At 45.6% G+C, this 25,089-nt stretch overlaps 1 protein-coding gene across 1 annotated transcript in view; it reads right to left on the bottom strand.

Annotated features, from left to right (window-relative positions):
• Positions 1–25,089, bottom strand: part of SCAI (suppressor of cancer cell invasion) — a 173,119-nt gene that overhangs the window by 102,601 nt on the left and 45,429 nt on the right. Inside the window, exon 2 of the mRNA XM_040442135.1 lies at positions 2,729–2,859. Coding sequence (XP_040298069.1) covers positions 2,729–2,832 — 104 coding nt within the window. The 5' untranslated portion in view covers positions 2,833–2,859. The remainder of the gene's footprint in view (positions 1–2,728; positions 2,860–25,089) is intronic.

Genomic DNA, 25,089 nt, shown 5'->3' with positions numbered 1-25,089 from the left:
ATATATATACATACAGTGGGGGAAATAATTATTTGACCCCTCACTGATTTTGTAAGTTTGTCCAATGACAAAGAAATGAAAAGTCTCAGAACAGTATCATTTCAATGGTAGGTTTATTGTAACAGTGGCAGATAGCACATCAAAAGGAAAATCGAAAAAATAACTTTAAATAAAAGATAGCAACTGATTTGCATTTCATTGAGTGAAATAAGTATTTGAACCCTCTAACAAAAAAAGACTTAATACTTGGTGGAAAAACCCTTGTTTGCAAGCACAGAGGTCAAACGTTTCTTGTAATTGATGACCAAGTTTGCGCACATTTTAGGAGGAATGTTGGTCCACTCCTCTTTGCAGATCATCTCTAAATCCCTAAGGTTTCGAGGCTGTCTCTGTGCAACTCTGAGCTTGAGCTCCCTCTATAGGTTTTCGATTGGATTAAGGTCCGGAGACTGACTAGGCCACTCCATGACCTTAATGTGCTTCTTCTTGAGCCACTCCTTTGTTGCCTTTGCTGTATGTTTTGGGTCATTGTCGTGCTGGAACACCCATCCACGACCCATTTTCAGTTTCCTGGCAGAGGGAAGGAGGTTGTCGCTCAGGATTTCACGATACATGGCTCCGTCCATTTTCCCGTTTATGCGAATAAGTTGTCCTGTGCCCTTAGCAGAAAAACACCCCCAAAGCAAAATGTTTCCACCCCCATGCTTGACGGTGGGGACGGTGTTTTGGGGGTCATAGGCAGCATTTTTCTTCCTCCAAACACAGCGAGTTGAGTTAATGCCAAAGAGCTCTATTTTGGTCTCATCAGACCACAGCACCTTCTCCCAGTCACTCTCTGAATCATTCAGGTGTTTATTGGCAAACTTCAGACGGGCCTGCACATGTGCCTTCCTGAGCAGGGGGACCTTGCGAGCCCTGCAGGATTTTAATCCATTGCGGTGTAATGTGTTTCCAATGGTTTTCTTGGTGACTGTGGTCCCTGCTAATTTGAGGTCATTAACTAACTCCTCCCGTGTAGTTCTAGGATGCTTTTTCACCTTTCTCAGAACCATTGACACCCCACGAGGTGAGATCTTGCGTGGAGCCCCAGAGCGAGGTCGATTGATGGTCATTTTGTGCTCCTTCCATTTTCGAACAATCGCACCAACAGTTGTCACCTTCTCTCCCAGCTTCTTGCTAATGGTTTTGTAGCCCATTCCAGCCTTGTGCAGGTCTACAATTTTGTCTCTGACATCCTTGGACAGCTCTTTGGTCTTTCCCATGTTGGAGAGTTTGGAGTCTGCTTGATTGATTGATTCTGTGGACAGGTGTCTTTTATACAGGTGACTAGTTAAGACAGGTGTCCTTAATGAGGGTGACTAATTGAGTAGAAGTGTCTAACCACTCTGTGGGAGCCAGAACTCTTAATGGTTGGTAGGGGTTCAAATACTTATTTCACTCAATGAAATGCAAATCAGTTGCTATCTTTTATTTAAAGTTATTTTTTCGATTTTCCTTTTGATGTGCTATCTGCCACTGTTACAATAAACCTACCATTGAAATGATACTGTTCTGAGACTTTTCATTTCTTTGTCATTGGACAAACTTACAAAATCAGTGAGGGGTCAAATAATTATTTCCCCCACTGTATGTATATATATATATATATATATATATATATATATATATATATATTTATATTTATATATTTTTTTTAGCCCAAAATGAGTAAAATGAAATCATAAAAAATACCCAGAAGGTGCACATAGCCTTTAAAGGGGTTATCCAAAGTCTAACACGTGCCCCTAATGCCCACGCCCCTCATAACGATTATACTTACCCCACATCCCAGCTCCTGATCCCTGCATGTTCGCAGCTGCATCTCCCCATCATCCGGATAAAAACATCTGGCGATGGGAAATGACGCTAGGGAGGCTCGTCCCAGTCACGGCCTATTACTGGATGCCACACATCCCCTCCGTGTGTATTGATCCACGGGACGGGGAGATGCAGCGGCAGCTGTGCAGGGATCAGGAGCGACGCGGGTGCTGGGGAGCGGGGGTATATATGAGGGGCATGTGTTAGACTTCGGATAACCACCTTTGAGTATTCCTGCTCCTCACTTACTGACATCCGCTAGCACTGACGTCATCAGGATATCCATCAATAAACAGAAGGCGTGCTTACAGAGATAACTCTATAAGGCTTCTGCACCGCCCACATGACTCATGACAGGGATGACCTGTACCCTTTAAATTTGAAGGAACCCTAAAATATGTATTGGGACATGGTTCAGCTTGGGAGCAGAGTTCCTGGAGTTACAATCGCCGTCTCCGGTCACCCTCTACTGCACCTAAACCACAATGCAAATGTTAAATAAAAACTTCCAAACCCCACATGATATTTTCCATGCTGCGTGGCTTTAATGGGAACCAAACGCTCGGCCTCCTAAGCAGCCATGTGGTGACTATGTCGGAAATGCATTTTCAGCTGAGATGTGTTTAATTCAATTCAATCTGTGAAGTGCTCCCTCTGTGCCCGTCGTAGAAAGCTGCGATCGCTTAATAGACATCTGCAGGAAAGCCGGCCTGGTGAGTCATGGGATATATGGGACAAAGCAAACCGGGATAGGAGAGAGAAAAAAACAAAACACCAGCGGCTCAGGCAAGGTAACCTCTGCCCACAATGCAGACTGATCGATTCTCAATAAAACACAATCTGTCCCCCTGGCTGCTCGACGGACACCTACCTCAGGCCATTGAAGAGCTGCTTAGACTTATCCAGCAAGTAGCAGAAATCGGTGACCGTCTTCCTCTCCACCTGGGGGATGTCCTCGTCATTGGCCACAGACATCGCTCCTTCTTGTAAAGGTTCCTTACCCTGAAAAAGAGGCAAGACCCAGTTAAATGAATGATCGTGACAACACTGTCTGTACTTGACACTATGCAAATACTAAAATCCGGGCTAAGGTTTTGAGATTTAAAGGGGATGTTCTGCTTTGGGACATTGTCATCAGAAAACAACCTATTGTTTAAATCACGTTTTTTGTTAAACTTTTTTTTTTTTTTAATCCTTGGCGAGTTTCTTAAATTTTTCTCCATGTCGCTATATTTTTTAAATCTGTATATAACCCTGCAATTTTCACACTGGCCACTAGGCCTCAAATATGTTAAGACTTTCTGTCTTTTGAGGGCAGCTACATGGGCCCTAGGGACAATATATATTGCTGTGGTGATAATAGCTACTGAAAAATTATCTGTACAGAAAAGGTCATTACCTACTATAAGGTCTACACTGTGTACAGAATTATTAGGCAAATGAGTATTTTGACCACATCATCCTCTTTATGCATGTTGTCTTACTCCAAGCTGTATAGGCTCGAAAGCCTACTACCAATTAAGCATATTAGGTGATGTGCATCTCTGTAATGAGAAGGGGTGTGGTCTAATGACATCAACACCCTATATTAGGTGTGCATAATTATTAGGCAACTTCCTTTCCTTTGGCAAAATGGCAAAAAGAAGGACTTGACAGGCTCAGAAAAGTCAAAAATAGTGAGATATCTTGCAGAGGGATGCAGCACTCTTAAAATTGCAAAGCTTCTGAAGCGTGATCATCGAACAATCAAGCGTTTCATTCAAAATAGTCAACAGGGTCGCAAGAAGCGTGTGGAAAAACCAAGGCGCAAAATAACTGCCCATGAACTGAGAAAAGTCAAGCGTGCAGCTGCCAAGATGCCACCAGTTTGGCCATATTTCAGAGCTGCAACATCACTGGAGTGCCCAAAAGCACAAGGTGTGCAATACTCAGAGACATGGCCAAGGTAAGAAAGGCTGAAAGACGACCACCACTGAACAAGACACACAAGCTGAAACGTCAAGACTGGGCCAAGAAATATCTCAAGACTGATTTTTCTAAGGTTTTATGGACTGATGAAATGAGAGTGAGTCTTGATGGGCCAGATGGATGGGCCCGTGGCTGGATTGGTAAAGGGCAGAGAGCTCCAGTCCGACTCAGACGCCAGCAAGGTGGAGGTGGAGTACTGGTTTGGGCTGGTATTAGGGCTGCACGATATATCGCAAAAGTAATCGAATCGCGATAATCGGCAAATGCGGTTTGGCGATTCGGCCGAGCCGAAAATGCCGCAATTATTATATATGAAGGGGCCCCTATTGATAAAAAAAAGTCCTCTGTCCTATTACAGCCTCTGTACTTACTTTCACAATGAATGCATGCACTGCAGCGACGAGCGGGAGCGAGCGAGGCAGCCGGCCGGCGCGGGACTGACGTCACTTAGTCACGCTCCTGCTTCCTGAATTAAGTGGGAGGAGCGTGCCAGTGACGTCAGTCACGCGCCGGCCGGCTCGCTCTCTGCCGCTCTCTGCAGTGTGAGTGCATTCATAGTGAAAGTACAGAGGCTGGACATTTTATGAATAGGAGAGTTAACACATGAAGGGACACATGGGGCCATGAGGGGGACCAGCATAAGATGCTATATGTGTGTCATAGCACACATCCCCCATAACAGTGCCCTCCGCAGGTCCCCCATAACAGTGCCCTCCGCAGGTCCACCATAACAGTGCCCTCCGCAGGTCCACCATAACAGTGCCCTCCGCAGGTCCCCCATAACAGCGCCCTCCGCAGGTCCCCCATAACAGCGTCCTCCGCAGGTCCCCCATAACAGCGTCCTCCGCAGGTCCCCCATAACAGCATCATCCACAGATCTACACCTCCACAGATCTCCCACATAACAGCGTCCTCCACAAATCCCCCATAACAGCATCATCCACAGATCTACACCTCCACAGATCTCCCACATAACAGCGTCCTCCACAAATCCCCCATAACAGCATCATCCACAGATCTACACCTCCACAGATCTCCCACATAACAGCGCCATCCACAGATCCCCCACATAACAGTGCGTCATCCACAGATCCCCCACATAACAGCGTCATCCGCAGATCCCCCACATAACAGCGTCCTCCGCAGATCCCCCACATAACAGCGTCCTCCACAGATCCCCCACATAACAGCGTCCTCCACAGATCCCCCACATAACAGCGTCATCCACAGATCCCCCACATAACAGCGTCATCCACAGATCCCCCACATAACAGCGTCATCCACAGATCCCCCACATAACAGCGCCATCCACAGATACCCCATAACTATGTCATACCCAGCCGCGTCAGCAGCTCTTATGGGAAAATCCAAGCAAATAGACCTCTAGCACAATTCCCTTAAAATATCGCATCGCACATCGTTATCGCAATTTTTAGGGCCCTAATGGCAATCGCACAAAATTCCCATATCGTGCAGCCCTAGCTGGTATCATCAAAGATGAGCTTGTGGGGCCTTTTCGGGTTGAGGATGGAGTCAAGCTCAACTCCCAGTCCTACTGCCAGTTTCTGGAAGACACCTTCTTCAAGCAGTGGTACAGGAAGAAGTCTGCATCCTTCTAGAAAAACATGATTTTCATGCAGGACAATGCTCCATCACACGCGTCCAAGTACTCCACAGCGTGGCTGGCAAGAAAGGGTATAAAAGAAGAAAATCTAATGACATGGCCTCCTTGTTCACCTGATCTGAACCCCATTGAGAACCTGTGGTCCATCATCAAATGTGAGATTTATAAGGAGGGAAAACAGTACACCTCTCTGAACAGTGTCTGGGAGGCTGTGGTTGCTGCTGCACGCAATGTTGATGGTGAACAGATCAAAACACTGACAGAATCCATGGATGGCAGGCTTTTGAGTGTCCTTGCAAAGAAAGGTGGCTATATTGGTCACTGATTTGTTTTTGTTTTGTTTTTGAATGTCAGAAATGTATATTTGTGAATGTTGAGATGTTATATTGGTTTCACTAGTAAAAATAAATAATTGAAATGGGTATATATTTGTTTTTTGTTAAGTTGCCTAATAATTATGCACAGTAATAGTCACCTGCACACACAGATATCCCCCTAAAATAGCTAAAACTAAAAACAAACTAAAAACTACTTCCAAAAATATTCAGCTTTGATATTAATGAGTTTTTTGGGTTCATTGAGAACATGGTTGTTGTTCAATAATAAAATTAATCCTCAAAAATACAACTTGCCTAATAATTCTGCACTCCCTGTAAAAGCAGTGTGAAAATAGCAGGATTATATATACTTTATTTAAATATAGTGACATGGGGAAAAAATTTAAAACTCACCAAGAATAAAAAAATAAACATGTTTAACATAAAAAAGTGTTTTAAGCAATAGGTCGATTTCTAGTGACAAATTATACACTGCTCAAAAAAATAAAGGGAACACTTAAACAACACAATGTAACTCCAAGTCAGTCACACTTCTGTGAAATCAAACTGTCCACTTAGGAAGCAACACTGAATGACAATCAATTTCACATGCTGTTGTGCAAATGGGATAGACAACAGGTGGAAATTATAGGCAATTCGCAAGACACCCCCAATAAAGGAGTGGTTCTGCAGGTGGTGACCACAGAGCACTTCTCAGTTCCTATGCTTCCTGGCTGATGTTTTGGTCACTTTTGAATGCTGGCGGTGCTTTCACTCTAGTGGTATAGTGGTAGCATGAGACGGAGTCTACAACCCACACAAGTGGCTCAGGTAGTGCAGCTTATCCAGGATGGCACATCAATGCGAGCTGTGGCAAGAAGGTTTGCTGTGTCTGTCAGCGTAGTGTCCAGAGCATGGAGGCGCTACCAGGAGACAGGCCAGTACATCAGGAGACGTGAAGGAGGCTGTAGGAGGGCAACAACCCAGCAGCAGGACCGCTACCTCCACCTTTGTGCAAGGAGGAACAGGAGGAGCACTGCCAGAGCCCTGCAAAATGACCTCCAGCAGGCCACAAATGTGCATGTGTCTGCTCAAACGGTCAGAAACAGACTCCATGAGGGTGATATGAGGGCCCGACATCCACAGGTGGGGGTTGTGCTTACAGCCCAACACCGTGCAGGACATTTGGCATTTGCCAGAGAACACCAAGATTGGCAAATTCGCCACTGGCACCCTGTGCTCTTCACAGATGAAATCAGGTTCACACTGAGCACATGTGACAGATGTGACAGAGTCTTTGAGACGCCGTGGAGAACGTTCTGCTGCCTGCAACATCCTCCAGCATGACCAGTTTGGCATTGCGTCAGTAATGGTGTGGGGTGGCATTTCTTTGGAGGGCCGCACAGCCCTCCATGTGCTCGCCAGAGGTAGCCTGACTGCCATTAGGTACAGAGATGAGATCCTGAGACCCCTTGTGAGACCATATGCTGGTGCGGTTGGCCCTGGGTTCCTCCTAATGCAAGACAATGCTAGACCTCATGTGGCTGGAGTGTGTCAGCAGTTCCTGCAAGACGAAGGCATTGATGCTATGGACTGGCCTGCCCGTTCCCCAGACCTGAATCCAATTGAGCACATCTGGGACATCATGTCTCGCTCTATCCACCAACGTCACGTTGCACCACAGACTGTCCAGGAGTTGGCAGATGCTTTAGTCCAGGTCTGGGAGGAGATCCCTCAGGAGACCGTCCGCCACCTCATCAGGAGCATGCACAGGCGTTGTAGGGAGGTCATACAGGCACGTGGAAGCCACACACACTACTGAGCCTCATTTTGACTTGTTTTAAGGACATTACATCAAAGTTGGATCAGCCTGTAGTGTGTTTTTCCACTTTATTTTTGAGTGTGACTCCAAATCCAGACCTCCATGGGTTGAAAAATTTGATTTCAATTTTTTTATTTTTGTGTGATTTTGTTGCCAGCACATTCAACTATGTAAAGAACAAAGTATTTCAGAAGAATATTCAATTAATTCAGATCTAGGATGTGTTATTTTTGTGTTCCCTTTATTTTTTTGAGCAGTGTACATTTGCATATTAAATACAGAGGAGTCGGAGTCGGAAGTACCAAAAACTGAGGAGTCTGAGTATTTATCTACCGACTCCACAGCCCTGAGCGCTACAGAACATGTTAGTGCTATTTGCAACCACCAATAATAAACAAGCAGCTTCGCCAGTCATGTGACTGCACATTATAGCTTACATAAGCATTACAGATTCTTTAAAGGGGTTGTCCGGGATCAGAGCTGAACCCGGACATACCCTTATTTTCACCCAGGCAGCACCCCTGAGCATCGCATGCTCCGATGCGCTCCCTTGCCCTGCGCTAGATCGTGCAGGGCACAGGCTCTTTTGTTTTTAATAACACACTGCCGGATGGAAACTTCCGCCCGGCAGAGTGTTCAGTGACATCACCGGCTCTGATGGGCGGGCTTTAGCTCTGCCCTAGCCGTTTTACTGGCTAGGGCAGTGCTAAATCCCGCCCATCAGTGCCAGTGTCGTCACCGGGGTTCCTGGCAGCCCCATGGAGAGCCCCGATACGTCACCAGATCTCCAAAAAATGCCTTTGCCCTGCGCGATTTAGCGCAGGGCAAAGGAGAGCATTGGAGCATTAACTGGAGAAAATGGAGGGATGTCCAGGTTCAGCTCTGAACTTCTGCATCAGAGTGTATTTTAAAGACCATCTGTCAGCAGATTTGTCCCTATGAAACTGGCTGACCTGTTACATGTGCGCTTGACATGGAGACATCTGTGTTGGTCCCATGTTCATATGTGCTCAAATTATTTTTTAACATATGCAAATGAGCCTCTATGAGCAACGGGGGCGTTGCTGTTACACCTAGAGGCTCCGCTCTCTCTGCAACTGCCGTGTCCTCTGCACTTTGATAGACAGGACCAGGTGTGATCACGTTTACACTGCCTGGCCCTGACAAAGTGCAGAGGGCGCAGCAGCTGCTGAGAGAGACAGATTTTGCAGGGTGGACATATGGATGTGGACAGCACATGGTGAAATTGAAATGAATGAGTCCACATCCAAACCGCCAAAAAGCCGGATCGGATCCGGAAAATAAATACGGTTGTGTGCATGAAGCTTCAAGCTGCTGTCAGGGTAGGGTTAGGAGGTCCCCTATACTGGTAGTCTAATTTGTATGGCCAGATTTAAAAGGCATCCTCCAGTTCAAGAAAGAATTTCACACTACCTGAGTAACAAGTAGAAGACTTACCTGGTGCCCTCCTTTGAATCTTTTCAGGTGCACATTCACCAAAATCCCAGGCTCCTCTTCTGTCATCCAAGATGGATGCACGGCTTCTCAGACTACCTGATGCACACTGTGTATTTGGTGGTCCAAGACATTTCCTGCTGCCCTTGGATTGGTCGGCATTGCTCATGTGAGCAGTTCCTGCCAATCCAAGAGCAGGGCTGGTCAAGACTTGGACTTCCAAATGCACAGTCTGCATCAGGGAGCCTGAGACGCTATGTGGCCATCTTGGAGGACAGAAGAGGAGCCCGAGAACTGGCATATCTGCAGATAAAAAGGAGGGGACCGTGTAAACGTTCTGTTAATTTTACAGTTAATGTGATTTTTTTTTTCTTGAGCCAGAGTGTTGATTTAATTTGCTAAGCTATGCGGATATACATCCCCCACCAGGTGCAAAAACTGGTCTGGTCAGCCATTGGAAATCAAGCTGCGTGATCTTCTCGAGGGGCCACGGATGGAATTTTTAGCTCAGGAACATCTGTTATAGATGTAGATTATTGAAGATGTGAATTCTTTTGGCATTTAGCCAGTACCCTAGCAGTCCATATGAGGGGCACAGCTAGAGTTCCCGTACTGCTATGAGTCATTCCTGAAGAGGAAGCTTGGAATGAGTGAAGAGTTAATCAGGGCGCTGCAACACCTCCAGAAGCTGCTGTACGGCGGTGACAGTCTCTGGAGTGCTGCGCCGCTATGAAAACGGTGAGCGTGAAACGCGAGTGAGAGACTACTGGTGGATTGTGACACGTCTGATGCCTCGCACAATTAGACTCTCACGTCCAACACTTTAATAAGATCACTTACTGACAGGAAGAAAAAACAGCGCTGGGACGAACCCTCATAGCAGAGGAAAACGTATGGAATCTGTGCATGATGGCGAGCTCCTGTTCCATACTGCCATACACCTGGCGCACCGCCCACAGTAACCTGCATGTGTGCTCTGACAGGTGGTGGTCACCGGAGGCTGCATCCTGACACAATGCCTTGTAGGACTAGCTTTACGCAATGATACCTTTCACTTAGGGCTCATGCACCAGCCGTGCCCATATTGCAGACCGCAAACACTTGAAAGGGTCCGCAATCTCGATGATATGTTGCGGTGTAGCTCGTCGGATGCAGATCGTGGACCCTATTCAAGTGAATGTCCGTGCATTGCAGACCAAAATTTGCGGTCGTGGGCCTGGCCAGCACACGTTCATGTGCATGAGACCTTAGTGATTGCTTCATTCTGGAGAAAAAGTACTTCTTCCATATGCAAATGAGCAGTTACATGCACTGAGGGACGGCCCAAGCTAATCAGTGCACCCCAACTCCTCCCACTTCCTTTACCAGTCTCTTCTATGGGAGTTTTCTATACATGCTCTGTGACCTGAGCAGGAGTCATTGTACAGGGAGGGGGAGTAGATAAGATGCAACTGTCATCTATTGTTAATGGGATTTTCCAATTGTTTTATTCTGATAACCTATCCCCCATCAGTGGGGGTCTGACATCTGGGACCCCTGTTGATCTGCTGTTTGAGAAGCAGCTTACCCTAGGCCAATGATGGCACGCTCATCGGTCACGTGGCCTAGGCATTGTGATACCAAGCACAGCCACTATACAATGTACGGCCTGCGCTTGGTAAGCTGTATGGAGCACCGCGGCCTCCTCAAATTGTTGATTGGCGGGGGTCCCGAGTGTGGGATCCCCACCAATCAGATACTGATGGCCTGTCCTAAGGAGTGGTCATCAGTACAAAACAGGAGCCTAGAAAACCCCTTCAAAGGGGTTTTCTGACTGATATTTGTGACCTATCCTTAGGATAAAACAAAGAAGACTGGCACTCGCACAAATGGAGGTACAAAATGACGCGTTTCGACTCAAACACGAGTCTTTGTCAAGCAGCTGACAAAGACTCGTGTTTGAGTCGAATCGCGTCATTTTGTACCTCCATGTGCGCATTAAAAGGATAAGAATTGCATCCAATACAGCGAGTGCCAGTCTTCTTTGTTTTTGATTTGATTTATGGGATGCCGACCCTGGACGTGCGCACCGCTCATTACACACACGGAGTGCCGGCTGTTTTTTCTTCTATCCTTAGGATAGGTCATCAATATCTGATCAGTGGGCACCCAATACCCCGTGTCCCCTTTGATCAGCTGTCCCATGGAGCCTCTGGAGCACTTTAAATGAAACAGGAAGCACAGCGCAGTTCAAAGTGTTGTGGCCGTACCGGGTTACTGCAGCTCAGCTGCCATTCGCTTCAAAAGCCCTGCACATGTGAGCAGCACTATGTCAGGATAGTTTTTTTTTTGGTTCTGAATGTAAACAAGGATATTTTCATTCACTGACAGCAAGCAAAAACAGTTTAAAATGCAAAGAAGTTTGAGGCAAAATCAGAGCTGTGCAGTGTTCACACTGTATTATTACAAGTTCTAGGAGACTCATACATGGGATATGTCCAGTTTGCATCCTATTCCCCAATAACACAGTAGGGCACATTACGCTACACCCACTAGTCAACTGTCCCTCCACATCTAAAGCCATGGGCCCTACATATCCACAGTGCATTACCACAAAGTTATTGATCCGCTATGCCACAGGAATCCACTTGAGCACCACATGAAAGGTAGTTCAAAAGCTGAAGAGCTAGAACAGACCCATCCTCACAGTGATAACATCTACTCACCCGCCCGTCTCTGCCCTGGGCACTGGTGTGGTCGGCAAAATTGGCATAGCGCTATTTATTAGTGGGATCACTGGGGCAGCAACGTGAGGGACGACTTTCCTAGCAGGTCAGATAAGGAACAGGACAATGGTGCTCTGGCTACTAGAGGGACCACATACCCTGCAGTTTATTCTTCATATACCACTATAGAGCGGGTTTCCATAGGTGCTCTCACCACCTTTGGGCCCTAAAAGCTCACCACACTACCTACCCAGGCCAACCGATTAGGGCCCAGTGATGGCTAACCTCCGGCACTCCAGCTGTGGTGAAACTACAACTCCCAGCTTGCTCTATTAATTTCTATGGAGTTCTAAAAACAGCCAAGCAAGTGTGCATCTTGGGAGTTGTAGTTTTACCACAGCTGTTGTGCCGGAGCCATAACAGGATTGGGCCATTACAATTTTAGTTGGGTGTCCTCTCAGTGTGATGTGATGACATCATAGAACTTTTTGGGCCACAAGCAGGAAGAAGCCTGCGACCTTTGCTACTGAATGCCATTTGATGGACACTTTAAAAAGCTAGCTATAGGGCCCAGCATTTTCTTGCACCTCTGGGACCCCTACATCTCAGGAAAAACAGGGGTCCTTTGTTGGCCAGTTGCTGGCTCAGCTATCCCGGTAACTCCCATAGATGTCCTTGGAGACGGCAGTCAATTTGCATCTGCATCTCCATCTGTCCCTGCTCGGGATCCCACCATATTAGCCTAAGAAGAGATCTTGCTCCAGTTGGCACATAATCTTAAGGGCTGGCATGTAATACTCTGATTTCCTTGCACCGGATCCGGTATACGGCATTTGGATACCAAAAGTATTTGACTATATGTTTTTAAAGGTACTCTCTGATCTGCTAACCTCCTATCCTAGCTGGCCACACAACAAGGTACCTTTTAAGTGACACTTCACAGCTTAGCAGGATCCTCAACAAAAATATCTAGAAGATTTAATGTATGGGCCCGGCCGTGTCCAGCATGACAGGGGAGAATTTCCCCAGTAACAAACTGCTGCAATTTTTTGCAAAGTAAAAAAAAAAAAAAAAAAAGCCATGACAATTAAGACCACAAATCACTTTCCCGCGGCACCAAGGAAAATTAGCACATAAATTCTAGCATCCACACCAGCGTGTGTGCAGCCAGCAGCATGACTGGAGGCATTATACTGAAAAATGGCCATACACCAAGGATTAAACCTGCTCCAACTACAGCATCATAAGCCATTTATTTACAAGGCAATCGCTTACACAAAACATGACCCTCTATCTCTACACGTAGCGGTCATAATTACATGGACACAATACTATGAAATATGGGAGCCAGTGAGCTCGTCCCAGCGGCCTACTTAATTTTTAGTGGCCTAGAAGCCAAAAAGTTTGCAAATTTTTGGGTCCTTAAAGGGAATCTGTCACCAGTTTTATGGTGTCCTAACTAAGGGCAACATAAATAAGTGACTGATTCTCTTAGCACAATGCTGGGTCACTTTCTTTAATTGACCCAGTCAATCTGCCAACATCTTGTATTGAAAAGCTCCAGCTGATGATGAGTCATGAATATTCATGAGCTCCTGACTCTCCCCGCCCACCTGCTGCTGAATGACAGTTTGTTTCCATATGAATCAGCAGCAGGTGGGCAGGGGAGTGGCTATAGCTCTGAATTAAATATACGCTGGACTCAATGACATCACACTGGACTCAAATCAGCTCATTAGCATGCGGCATCTTTGTATGTATATTATGAGGTAACCATCTGTCACACCAGTAAGTGAACACATCTAAGGTACTTTTTAGTAGTTAATGATTGTATATAATTAGTTAGATTATAATCAAATATCCACATGACAGGTTCCCTTTAAGCTACCCCAGAATGAATATGGTCAAAATGGCCTCCAAATTCCTCAGGGCACATACATTAGCTCATTTGTGACATGGACTACATGCCTGATCACGCCGTGGACTGCCCACCACTCTAGACTATACCTAAGGCACAGAGAAATGATCCCTCAACTATCATCTCATCTCTTTACCGGTGACCATCATGTGCATGTCCTGAAGAACACACTGGGGCTGTCATTTCTGGGGAACGTGAACACATTCCTGCCCGGGAGTCTGTCCAGTAGTAAAAATAGTGCCGAGATCTTTGTAGTACCGCCATATGGTCCCTCCCGTAAGGCACCATATTACAGAAATACAGCTTAGGCCTCTTTCACACTTGCGTTGTTGGGATCCGGCATGCACTTCCGTTGCCGGAGGTGCCCGCCGGATCCGGAAAAACGCAAGTGTACTGAAAGCATTTGAAGACAGAACCGTCTTCCAAATGCTTTCAGTGTTACTATGGCACCCAGGACGCTATTAAAGTCCTGGTTGCCATAGTAGGAGTGGGGAGCGGGGGAGTGGTATACTTACAGTCCGTGCGGCTCCCGGGGCGCTCCAGAATGACGTCAGAGCGCCCCATGCGCATGGATGACGTGATCCATGCGACCACGTGATCCATGCGCTTGGGGCGCCCTGACGCGGCTCCCCGGGCGCTCCAGAGTGACGTCAGGGCGCCCCAAGCGCATGGATCACGTGGTCGCATGGATCACGTCATCCATGCGCATGGGGCGCTCTGACGTCATTCTGGAGCGCCCCGGGAGCCGCACGGACGGTAAGTATGCTGCTCCCCCGCTCCCCGCTCCACTTACCATGGCTGTCAGGACTTTAGCGTCCCGGCAGCCATGGTAACCATTCAGAAAAAGCTAAATGTCGGCTCCGGCAATGCGCCGAAACGACGTTTCGCTTAAGGCCGGATCCGGATCAATGCCTTCCAATGGGCATTAATTCCGGATCCGGCCTTGCGGCAAGTGTTCCGGATTTTTGGCCGGAGCAAAAAGCGCAGCATGCTGCGGTATTTTCTCCGGCCAAAAAACGTTCCGTTCCGGAACTGAAGACATCCTGAACGGATTTCTCTCCATTCAGAATGCATTAGGATAATCCTGATCAGGATTCTTCCGGCATAGAGCCCCGACGACGGAACTCTATGCCGGAAGACAATAACGCAGGTGTGAAAGAGCCCTTAAAGGTGAGGATGCCTCATTTATAGGTCATTCAGTGGCACATGGAACAGTTTTATGGCACAGAAATTGGAGGCACAGTATGACCATTTTAGTGGCATAATATTGCCATATGCATGAGGTCTAGCAATGGAGAGCGTAACCAGATTGTCACTCCGGACCACAAATATTAGTAATATTAAATTAGTAAATGATAAGATAGGGAAATCATGAGTAAGACACAGACACCAAAAGGAAATCTATGTGGATTACTATTATAAGTAGTAAGGTCCCATCATATACACAGTGTACTGCAGCTCAATATTAGCAACCCCTCCCCTCAAATCAAACTAAAAAAAAAAATACAGAGAATTCTTCTGAATTAGCACTGGGTTCAACCAGCACGTGGCTTTTCCTTCAGAATGCAACAGGACTCTGCAAAACACAAAGTACAATAATGCCATAATTCTAGAAAACATTCTGGTGCTAATGCTACGCTTATTTTGTAAGTTTGAGATTCTTGGCAAATACATTTTTGTACAAAATTATTTGGGCCCGTCTGCCAAACGTCAAGGTGATCTCTATAAGACGGGAACCTAACACTAAATCCTACCTGTTATGTGCCATAATGGCCACCATAAAACTCAGGGAGTGTAGGTTCCAAATGCATGCTGGGTCCACTCTGCTTTTTACCATTTCTGGTGCCATAATGGCCTCCATTAGAGTGGGCTCAGCATGCACGCTGGTACCTGCATCCCTGGATTTAAAGGAGGCTGTTATGGCATGAAAAATCGTAAAAAGCAGAGTGAACCCATCATGAATGTAGAATCAGCACTCTCTGAATTTTATGGTGGCCATTATGGCACATAACAGGTAGGATTTAGTGTTAGGGCTCTTTCACACCTGCGTTATTGTCTTCCGGCATAGAGTTCCGTCGTCGGGGCTCTATGCCGGAAGAATCCTGATCAGGATTATCCTAATGCATTCTGAATGGAGAGAAATCCGTTCAGGATGCATCAGGATGTCTTCAGTTCCGGAACGGAACGTTTTTTGGCCGGAGAAAATACCGCAGCATGCTGCGCTTTTTGCTCCGGCCAAAAATCCGGAACACTTGCCGCAAGGCCGGATCCGGAATTAATGCCCATTGAAAGGCATTGATCCGGATCCGGCCTTAAGCTAAACGTCGTTTCGGCGCATTGCCGCATCCGACATTTAGCTTTTTCAGAGTGGTTACCATGGCTGCCGGGACGCTAAAGTCCTGGCAGCCATGGTAAAGTGTAGTGGGGAGCGGGGAGCAGTGTACTTACCGTCCGTGCGGCTCCCCGGGCGCTCCAGAGTGACGTCAGGGCGCCCCAAGCTCATGGATCATGTGATCACATGGATCACGTCATCCATGCGCATGGGGCGCTCTGACGTCATTCTGGAGCGCCCCGGGAGCCGCACGGACGGTAAGTATACTGCTCCCCCGCTCCCCACTACTACTACGGCAACCAGGACTTTAATAGCGTCCTGGGTGCCATAGTAACACTGAACGCATTTGGAAGACGGTTCCGTCTTCAAATGCTTTCAGTACACTTGCGTTTTTCCGGATCCGGAGTGTAATTCCGGCAAGTGGAGTACACGCCGGATCCGGACAACGCAAGTGTGAAAGAGGCCTTAGGTTCCTGTCTTCTAGAGATCGCCTTGATGCCAGCAGACTGGCCCAAATAATTTTGTACAAAATTAAATTGCCAAGAATCTCAAATTTACAAAATAAGCGTAGCATTAGCGCCAGAATATTTTCTATAACTATGGCATTATTGTACTTTATTTGTATTTGCAGAGTCCTGTTGCATTGTTTCTAGCCATGGCAGTGTGCACATGTGTATTGGGATGTGCTGACTGATCCCCTTTTTTTGTAGTTCTCCTTCAGAACATCATTTAGGGAAAGCTATATTGTCCCATTGCATCTACAGCCCCATCCGTGAATCATGGATAACTCACAGACTGAAAAATCACACAGCCACGGAACAAGCATGGATGGATCACGGACATACCACGGACACAGATGTGTGAAAGACGTCTGACTCTTGCTGATGTCGCACAAAAAAATAATCCACTGAATGGGGTTATCCTCATGCGGATCAATTTTTAAATACCCTGTCTGATTTGTCACAGGCAGATCTGCTTGGTGTGAACATACCCAAACATGGTGTCGACATGGCTTGTAGACTGTTTCCAATGACAACCGTGAGCTATGAGGGTTTCCTCACCTGTAGCCGATAAGCTGTGGATTCGCATAAAAATCGCATCCACAGGCAGCAACAAAAAATCTGCAGCATAACAACTTGCGGTGCAGATTGGAAATATACACTCACCTAAAGAATTATTAGGAACACCATACTAATACGGTGTTGGACCCCCTTTTGCCTTCATTCTACGTGGCATTGATTCCACAAGGTGCTGATAGCATTCTTTAGAAATGTTGGCCCATATTGATAGGATAGCATCTTGTAGTTGGAGATTTGAGGGATGCACATCCAGGGCACGAAGCTCCCGTTCCACCACATCCCAAAGATGCTCTATTGGGTTGAGATCTGGTGACTGTGGGGCCATTTTAGTACAGTGAACTCATTGTCATGTTCAAGAAACCAATTTGAAATGATTCGAGCTTTGTGACATGGTGCATTATCCTGCTGGAAGTAGCCATCAGAGGATGAATACATGTTCTCATTCTGTTTACGCCAAATTCGGACTCTACCATTTGAATGTCTCAACAGAAATCGAGACTCATCAGACCAGGCAACATTTTTCCAGTCTTCAACAGTCCAATTTTGGTGAGCTCGTGCAAATTGTAGCCTCTTTTTCCTATTTGTAGTGGAGATGAGTGGTACCCGGTGGGGTCTTCTGCTGTTGTAGGCCATCCGCCTCAAGGTTGTGCGTGTTGTGGCTTCACAAATGCTTTGCTGCATACCTCGGTTGTAACGAGTGGTTATTTCAGCCAACGTTGCTCTTCTATCAGCTTGAATCAGTCGGCCCATTCTCCTCTGACCTCTAGCATCCACAAGGCATTTTTGCCCACAGGACTGCCGCATACTGGATGTTTTTCCCTTTTCACACCATTCTTTGTAAACCCTAGAAATGGTTGTGCGTGAAAATCCCAGTAACTGAGCAGATTGTGAAATACTCAGACCGGCCTGTCTGGCACCAACAACCATGCCACGCTCAAAATTGCTAAAATCACCTTTCTTTCCCATTCTGACATTCAGTTTGGAGTTCAGGAGATTGTCTTGACCAGGACCACCCCCCTAAATGCATTGAAGCAACTGCCATGTGATTGGTTGACTAGATAATTGCATTAATGAGAAATAGAACAGGTGTTCCTAATAATTCTTTAGGTGAGTGTATATAGCATGTCAATTTATGATGCAAATATCCGCTGCAGATTTCACCCTTTGCAATGCATAGGGTAAAATCCACAGCAAAATCTGCAAAAAATATGGTGGGGAAATGCAGCGGAAAATCCGCCACGTGGCCGTGCCTTATACTGTCAGCAACTCAGGATCAGTCCCAGTTACGGCCTCGTTCACATCTCCGTCAAGGAGATCCGGCAGAGAACAGCCTGCTGGATTTTGCCGTATCCTCTAGTTCACCACCAGATCCCTATTGACTATAATGAGGTCCGGTGGTGATCTGGCCGCTTTCTGGCACAAATGGCAGGTTTCAGCCAAACAAAAACTTTATTTTTTTATCGTGCAGATAGCCGCCATTTGTGCCAGATCTGCTTGACTGAGATGTGAACAGGGCCTAAAGGGTGTATTCAACACCCCGACCAGGCGGACGATTGTCAGGAGGTAAGCGTTCCTTCCCGGCAATCGCCTGCTCGCTAGCAAAAGAGACCGCTGCTATTACATGCCGTGATCTCCTCCACAACATGGGGAGGAGCCATCGCTCGTCCATATGCTGTCCAGTGGTTTGCCGGCAGAAGATTATAATTAGACAGCACGATCTGCCGCTGGCAAATCCTGATCTTTCAGCATGATCTTTCTGGATTGCCTTATGGTCGAGCATTTGCTAGCTCATCAAGCAATCGGCAGCAGTATTACACTGCCAGATGATCCATCCAGGCATTCATACAAACGCTCGTTAGCGATCAGGCAGAAATCTGCCAGTGTAATACACCCTTAAGTAACGCAATGTATGTAATGGACGCACCCAGCAGCAAATTAACACAGCGGTCGCCTCGCCTATAGATTTAGCTCATTGAAATTCGCTGGAGCCAAAGCAATCTCTGCAGAAGAGAAGCCATTTTTTTTCCTGATACATGCATCTATTCATTGGTTTCTTAGAAATGTTATTTGCAGCGGTCTTCTCGTTCCCAAAAAAAAATAAAAAAAACAGCCAGCGGGTTATATTTTAATAGGGAGCCTTTGCTGCATGCAGTCTGAAAAGCTTCACGGGAACAGCAAGTGACTGCCTTAAGCCTCGGACATTGCAGATTTACTAAAAAGGTCAAATAATGGAAGCCTCGGGACAGCCATCTGTTAACTTGCCACTCTTGTCCACAATCAATAAAAATGGGAGTAATCAAAAGAAAAAAAAATAATAATGTAAAACTAGCCGTGGGCGACAAGCTCAATCCTGGTGCCGGCCGACAGCTATAAATACCGAGCAACGGATTTACTGCAGGAACCCTCACTCCTGGTAAATGGACTTTTTGGCTATGGACGGCGGGTCCAGACACTGCAATAATGAAAGCTAAGGCTACTGAACATAGGCAGAATGCAGGCAGCTGTACGCCAGGGTTATGGATATACCATGCAGCACACCAAAACATGTACCACTATTTTAGAAATTTGATTTTGCTGTGAAAAAGCAGTCGAGTCGCATGTTGTGAGCAACCCACATTACAGTGAATGGAGTCGCACTGATCTGCGACACATAATCCGACATGTCTGGAATTTCTGAGACTGTCGCATCGCAGCATGACATGGCAACACAAACATTACAAGCATTACATGACATGTCGCTGTGTACAAGTGAATTTTTGCTGGCGTTTTTATTTTGCCAAAATAACATGATGCGTTTCGTTTTTTTATTTTACATATTTTTTCAGGCATTTTTTGCAAACCGTGTACTCCACAGTACTGAAACTGTATGTGAAGAATCAGAGTAATTATTTTGTCATGTACCTTGATGACTGCTCCATGTAAACTGAGCAAAACGAGTGCTGATCGACTTGCTATATGATAGATCGCCGCTCGTGATTGGCCGAAAATCTGCCAGTGTTGGGATATGTTCACAAGGTGGAAGACCTGACGAAGAGCTTGCTGCTTTTCTCTTGGCGAAATCCACATAAAAGTCAAATATTAGCCTCCAATTGTTTTTAAATAAAATCAGCACCATAGTTCATATAGTACAGGTGAAACTCGAAAAAGTAGAATAACGTGCAAAAGTCCATTTATTTCAGTAATGCAACTTAAAATTAGAATTTTGTGAAAAGCTTTAGTATTCTAGGCTCAAAGTGTCACACTCTAGTCAGCTAATTAATCCATACCACCTGAGCAAAGGGGACCTGAGATTGAGACTTTGGGGTTTCATAAGCTGTAAGCCATAATCATCCAAATTATAACAAAGGCTTGAAATATCTCGCTTTGCATGTAATGAGTCTATCTCAAATATTTGTTTCACCTTTTAAGTTGGATTACTGAAATAAATGAACTTTGCACGATATTCTAATTTTTCGAGTTTCACCTGTACATATACAAGTCCTTGAGAGGATTTGAAAAAAAATAATATTTGGAGGCCCATTACTGGTTTGTGGTCCATGCAGAATCTGTGTTGGATCCCACAGCAGAACTGCAAACAGCGCCAGAAACCCAAGGGTCCGTGGATAAAATACATGTTGAAAAAATTTGACATGTATTTCTGCCACATGACCCCAAATGTAGGTTTTAAGGAGACTCCAGCTACATGTGGACCTATTCAGATGATCTCATTCAAGGTACGGAGTCTCATCAGCATAGCATAACAATATAAATTGCCATATAACAGTTATAAATATAGGAACCAACGAATCTCCAATACAATAAGTAGCACCACAGTAAAGTCCCTTGGAGGTACTGGTCCAGTTGGACCCTCACTATATACTTTTTATAAAGTTGTTTGTGGTTGCCCCTTACTGTACTTGATTATATTGCACTATATTGAGCTGCTCTCTATTGTGCTTGATTCATTACAGCTGTGCTCTATTGTACTGCATTGCATTATATTGTAGTCTTTGATCACTTTCTTTCTATCTGTGGATTCAAAAGATATAGAACAATGTCCCAATATTAGTAGATTTATAAGTGGATTGTGTCCATGATCAAAAATAGCATCTCTAGTGTCCAATATCTGCAGAAAGAAAGCTGATACACGTGGAAGGCCGATACCTCCTCATACAATACAAGGAGGGGACGTAGCACTGCAATACTCGCCCCTGGAGGAGACACACGGAGGTAAGATTGAGAAGTGCCACGTGGGACGCCACGGCAGGCACCTATCTCCGCTCCAACCCATCAGACAGTGAGTAATCTTGCAGCTACTAACAAACAGTGTAAATAACAACTGGCAACAAATTATCCCCTCTACATCCGCGTATCAATCAACAGCAATATGTGTCTATATTATTGAAACAAGGAAAGTGCGAAATCGCAGATCAAAACTGCGCAATTAGCCGTTATTTGAGTTTCCAACGCAGATATTGGACACTAGAGATGCTATTTTTTAGGGATGTCCCGATACCATTTTTTTAAGACTGAGTACGAGTACCGATACTTTTATTTAAGTACTCGCCGATCAAAATTACCGATACTAATTTTAACAATAAAATACACACACATGTATTTTCTGACCACTGACCAACCAAAAGGCCCAAAAACAGAACTAGAATATTCCAAGGAGACGTTATACTGTATGGGGGCCACAAGGAGACGTTATACTGTATGGGGGGCAGCCACAAGGAGACATTACACTGTATGGGGGCAGCCACAAGGAGACGTTACACTGTATGGGGGCAGCCACAAGGAGACGTTATACTGTATGGGGGCAGCCACAAGGAGACGTTATACTGTATGGGGGCAGCCACAAGGAGACGTTATACTGTATGGGGGCAGCCACAAGGAGACGTTATACTGTATGGGGGCAGCCACAAGGAGACGTTATACTGTATGGGGGCAGCCACAAGGAGACGTTATACTGTATGGGGGCAGCCACAAGGAGACGTTATACTGTATGGGGGCAGCCACAAGGAGACGTTATACTGTATGGGGGCAGCCACAAGGAGACATTATACTGTATGGGGGCAGCCACAAGGAGACATTATACTGTATGGGGGCAGCCACAAGGAGACATTATACTGTATGGGGGCAGCCACAAGGAGACGTTAAACTGTATGGGGGCAGCCACAAGGAGACGTTATACTATATGGGGTCAGCCACAAGGAGACGCTACTGTAAGGAGTCAGGACAACAATTTTTGAAGCCCCCCTCCTCAGTATAATAGTCTTGTGGCCATCATACAGTAATGTATATTTCTTCTTGCCCTAATGCCTGCTTTTAGAGATCAATGTGCAGCTTGCAGGCAGGAAGGGAAGGACCAGGGCCATAGAAGACAGACACTATCACTTTTAGAGGGACTCGCTCCTGGCAAACACAGTGGAGCAGACTGTGATGTAATTACAATGTATTGCAGGGACTCAGAGAATCGTCTGAGAGTTTATTAGTTAAAACGAATCGAATGAGTCAGAGACCGAGTCACACCAGACTTCCTGCTCTACTACATGCACCCTGTACACACACAGCTCCACTACATGCTATACTAATAATGCCCCCCCTTCCCCCGGACGGACTTACTGGGAGCCGCAGAGCAGGAAGTCTGGCAGGGACTCGGTGACACAGTCTGTGACTCGTTGGATTCTTTTAACTAATAAACTGTCAGACGATTCTCTGAGTCTCTGCACTATATCCCTGTGCTGTGAGTCAGTGCTGGTTGCCTCTGATTGGTTGGAGGGCGGGGAGGGGCGGGCCTAGCTCCCACTCTAGGCTCCAATTACACTGCCTGCTGCTGCCTCTGAAGCTGTTAGCTGTGGGAGGTGCAGGGGCCGCGGACGGACACATAGAAGCGGCGCACAGGTATCGGCAGTGGTATCGGGGACATTTGCACGAGTACATGTACTCGTGCAAATGCCCGGTATTGGTCCCGATACCGATACTGGTATCGGTATCGGGACATCCCTACTATTTTTGATCATGGACACAATCCACTTATAAATCTACTAATATTGACGAGGCTGAAGTTGGTTTCTTATTCGTCCAGTTTCTTATTCACTGAAGTTGGTTTCTTATTCGGCAGTTTCTTATACATTACTATGACAAATAAACCTTTTTTTCTCTTATTCCTCTGCAGTAAATCAGTTTTTTTCTACATAAATGTTAAATATTATTTGTGAACAATCAGATTAATAAAAAAAAAATCTAGATTATTTGTGTTTTTACAAAAAAAAAACGATAGTGAAAAATGGATGAAAAAATATGCATTTTGAATAAGTAACTGAGGAATTTAAGGGGTTAAACGCTGTTGGGCCACTGATCTAAGGGTGGAAATATAAAGAGTAAGGACCCCTCCATAACACCCAACTGTACCCAGCCTGGCCCAAACTGTGGATTGGCAAGAAAACAGGTGCCAACCTTGCCAACTATATACATTTTCAACATTTTGAATAATTAACTGAGTAATTTAAGGGGTTAAACGCTGTTGGGCCACTGATCAAAGGGTGGAAATACAAAGAGTAAGGACCCCTCCATAATACCCAACTGTATCCAGCCTGGCCCAAACTTTGGATTGGCAAGAAAACAGGTGCCAACCTTGCCAACTATACACATTTTCAGCATTTTGAATAAGTAACTGAGGAATTTAAGGGGTTAAATGCCGTTGGGCCACTGATCAAAGGGTTAAAATATAAAGAGTAAGGACCCCTCCATAATACCCAACTGTATCCAGCCTGGCCCAAACTGTGGATTGGCAGGAAAACAGGTGCCAACCTTGCCAACTATATACATTTTCAGCATTTTGAATAAGTAACTGAGGAATTTAAGGGGCTAAACGCTGTTATGCCACTGATCTAAGGGTGGAAATATAAAGAGTAAGGACCCCTCTACAATACCCAACTGTATCCAGCCTGGCCCAAACAGTGGAGGAATAATATATACTGAGGGCACAGTAGGAGGAGTTTAAAAATAAAGCCAATAAAATTATTAAAAATCAATGCATAAAGTTATTAGAAACGGATAGACAGGCAGAAAACAGATGATGAACACACTGAAGCAAAATATCCATGAAAAACTGACAGTTTATCCATTTTTAACAGCCTTTTTGTGTGTGAATGAATGTACCCTAAGAGCACCTAAAAACGGGAAGTTCGGGTGCTTGGTCTGTTCAATGGGCTAAAAAAAAACACTTGCATGCAAAAGCTGCGTTTTGAATAGCCATAATACAAGGTCAAGCATACGACAAAGGTTGAGAACCTGATCTTTTGGTCTAATTTCCATATAAAAAATAAGGATGTAATATACCAATATAAATAATATCGTATTATCTTCTCCTGCAGGAATAGCTGCACCTATATATCGATATCAAATAACGCCATAATATGCGCTATCCACGGGGCTACCAGTGACCTTCACAGTGAAGCGAGCCACCGACGGGTCATATATAACAGCGGCTCATGAGCTACCATCACAAGGGCAATCTCATGTCTGAAGGCGAGATCAATACATACAGCAACGTGCGTGTGACCAGCGTGTAATTAATTAACCTCCTCACTGCCGCTGCCCCCATCCGGCAGATCGTGCTTCGACAGAACCAAACATCAAGCATTTGCATGGCTGGTCTTAGAGACGTTGCGCTGCAGAAACCTATAATAAGGGCAATTACCTCTGCCAGGCTATTAACATTTCCACAATGCAATTAATTTACATTAGTGCTGTTTAAAGTTCTAATTAAGAAAATGTTCGCTCAGAGAGCAGCCGCACACAATAACAAGCGTCCCGGCCTTCATGATGCCTGGAAGGAAGTCGTAACAGTGAAACCCAAGAAAAAAGAAGAAGAAGAAGAAGAAGAAGAAGAAGAGCAAGTGATCATCATACATGGAGGCGTCGGTGTGTAACGTATTGTAGAGGTAGAACGCTGATGACGCACATCATATGTCTACGTGACGAGTGTGCAAAAATAATGGTCTATAAGCAGGGAAACGATTCAAGAC

The sequence above is a fragment of the Bufo bufo genome, chromosome 8, assembly GCF_905171765.1.
Source record: "Bufo bufo chromosome 8, aBufBuf1.1, whole genome shotgun sequence".
Lineage (NCBI taxonomy): Eukaryota > Metazoa > Chordata > Amphibia > Anura > Bufonidae > Bufo > Bufo bufo.
Note: the sequence above shows the minus strand (reverse complement) of the source record. Positions and strands in the feature narration are given on the sequence as shown.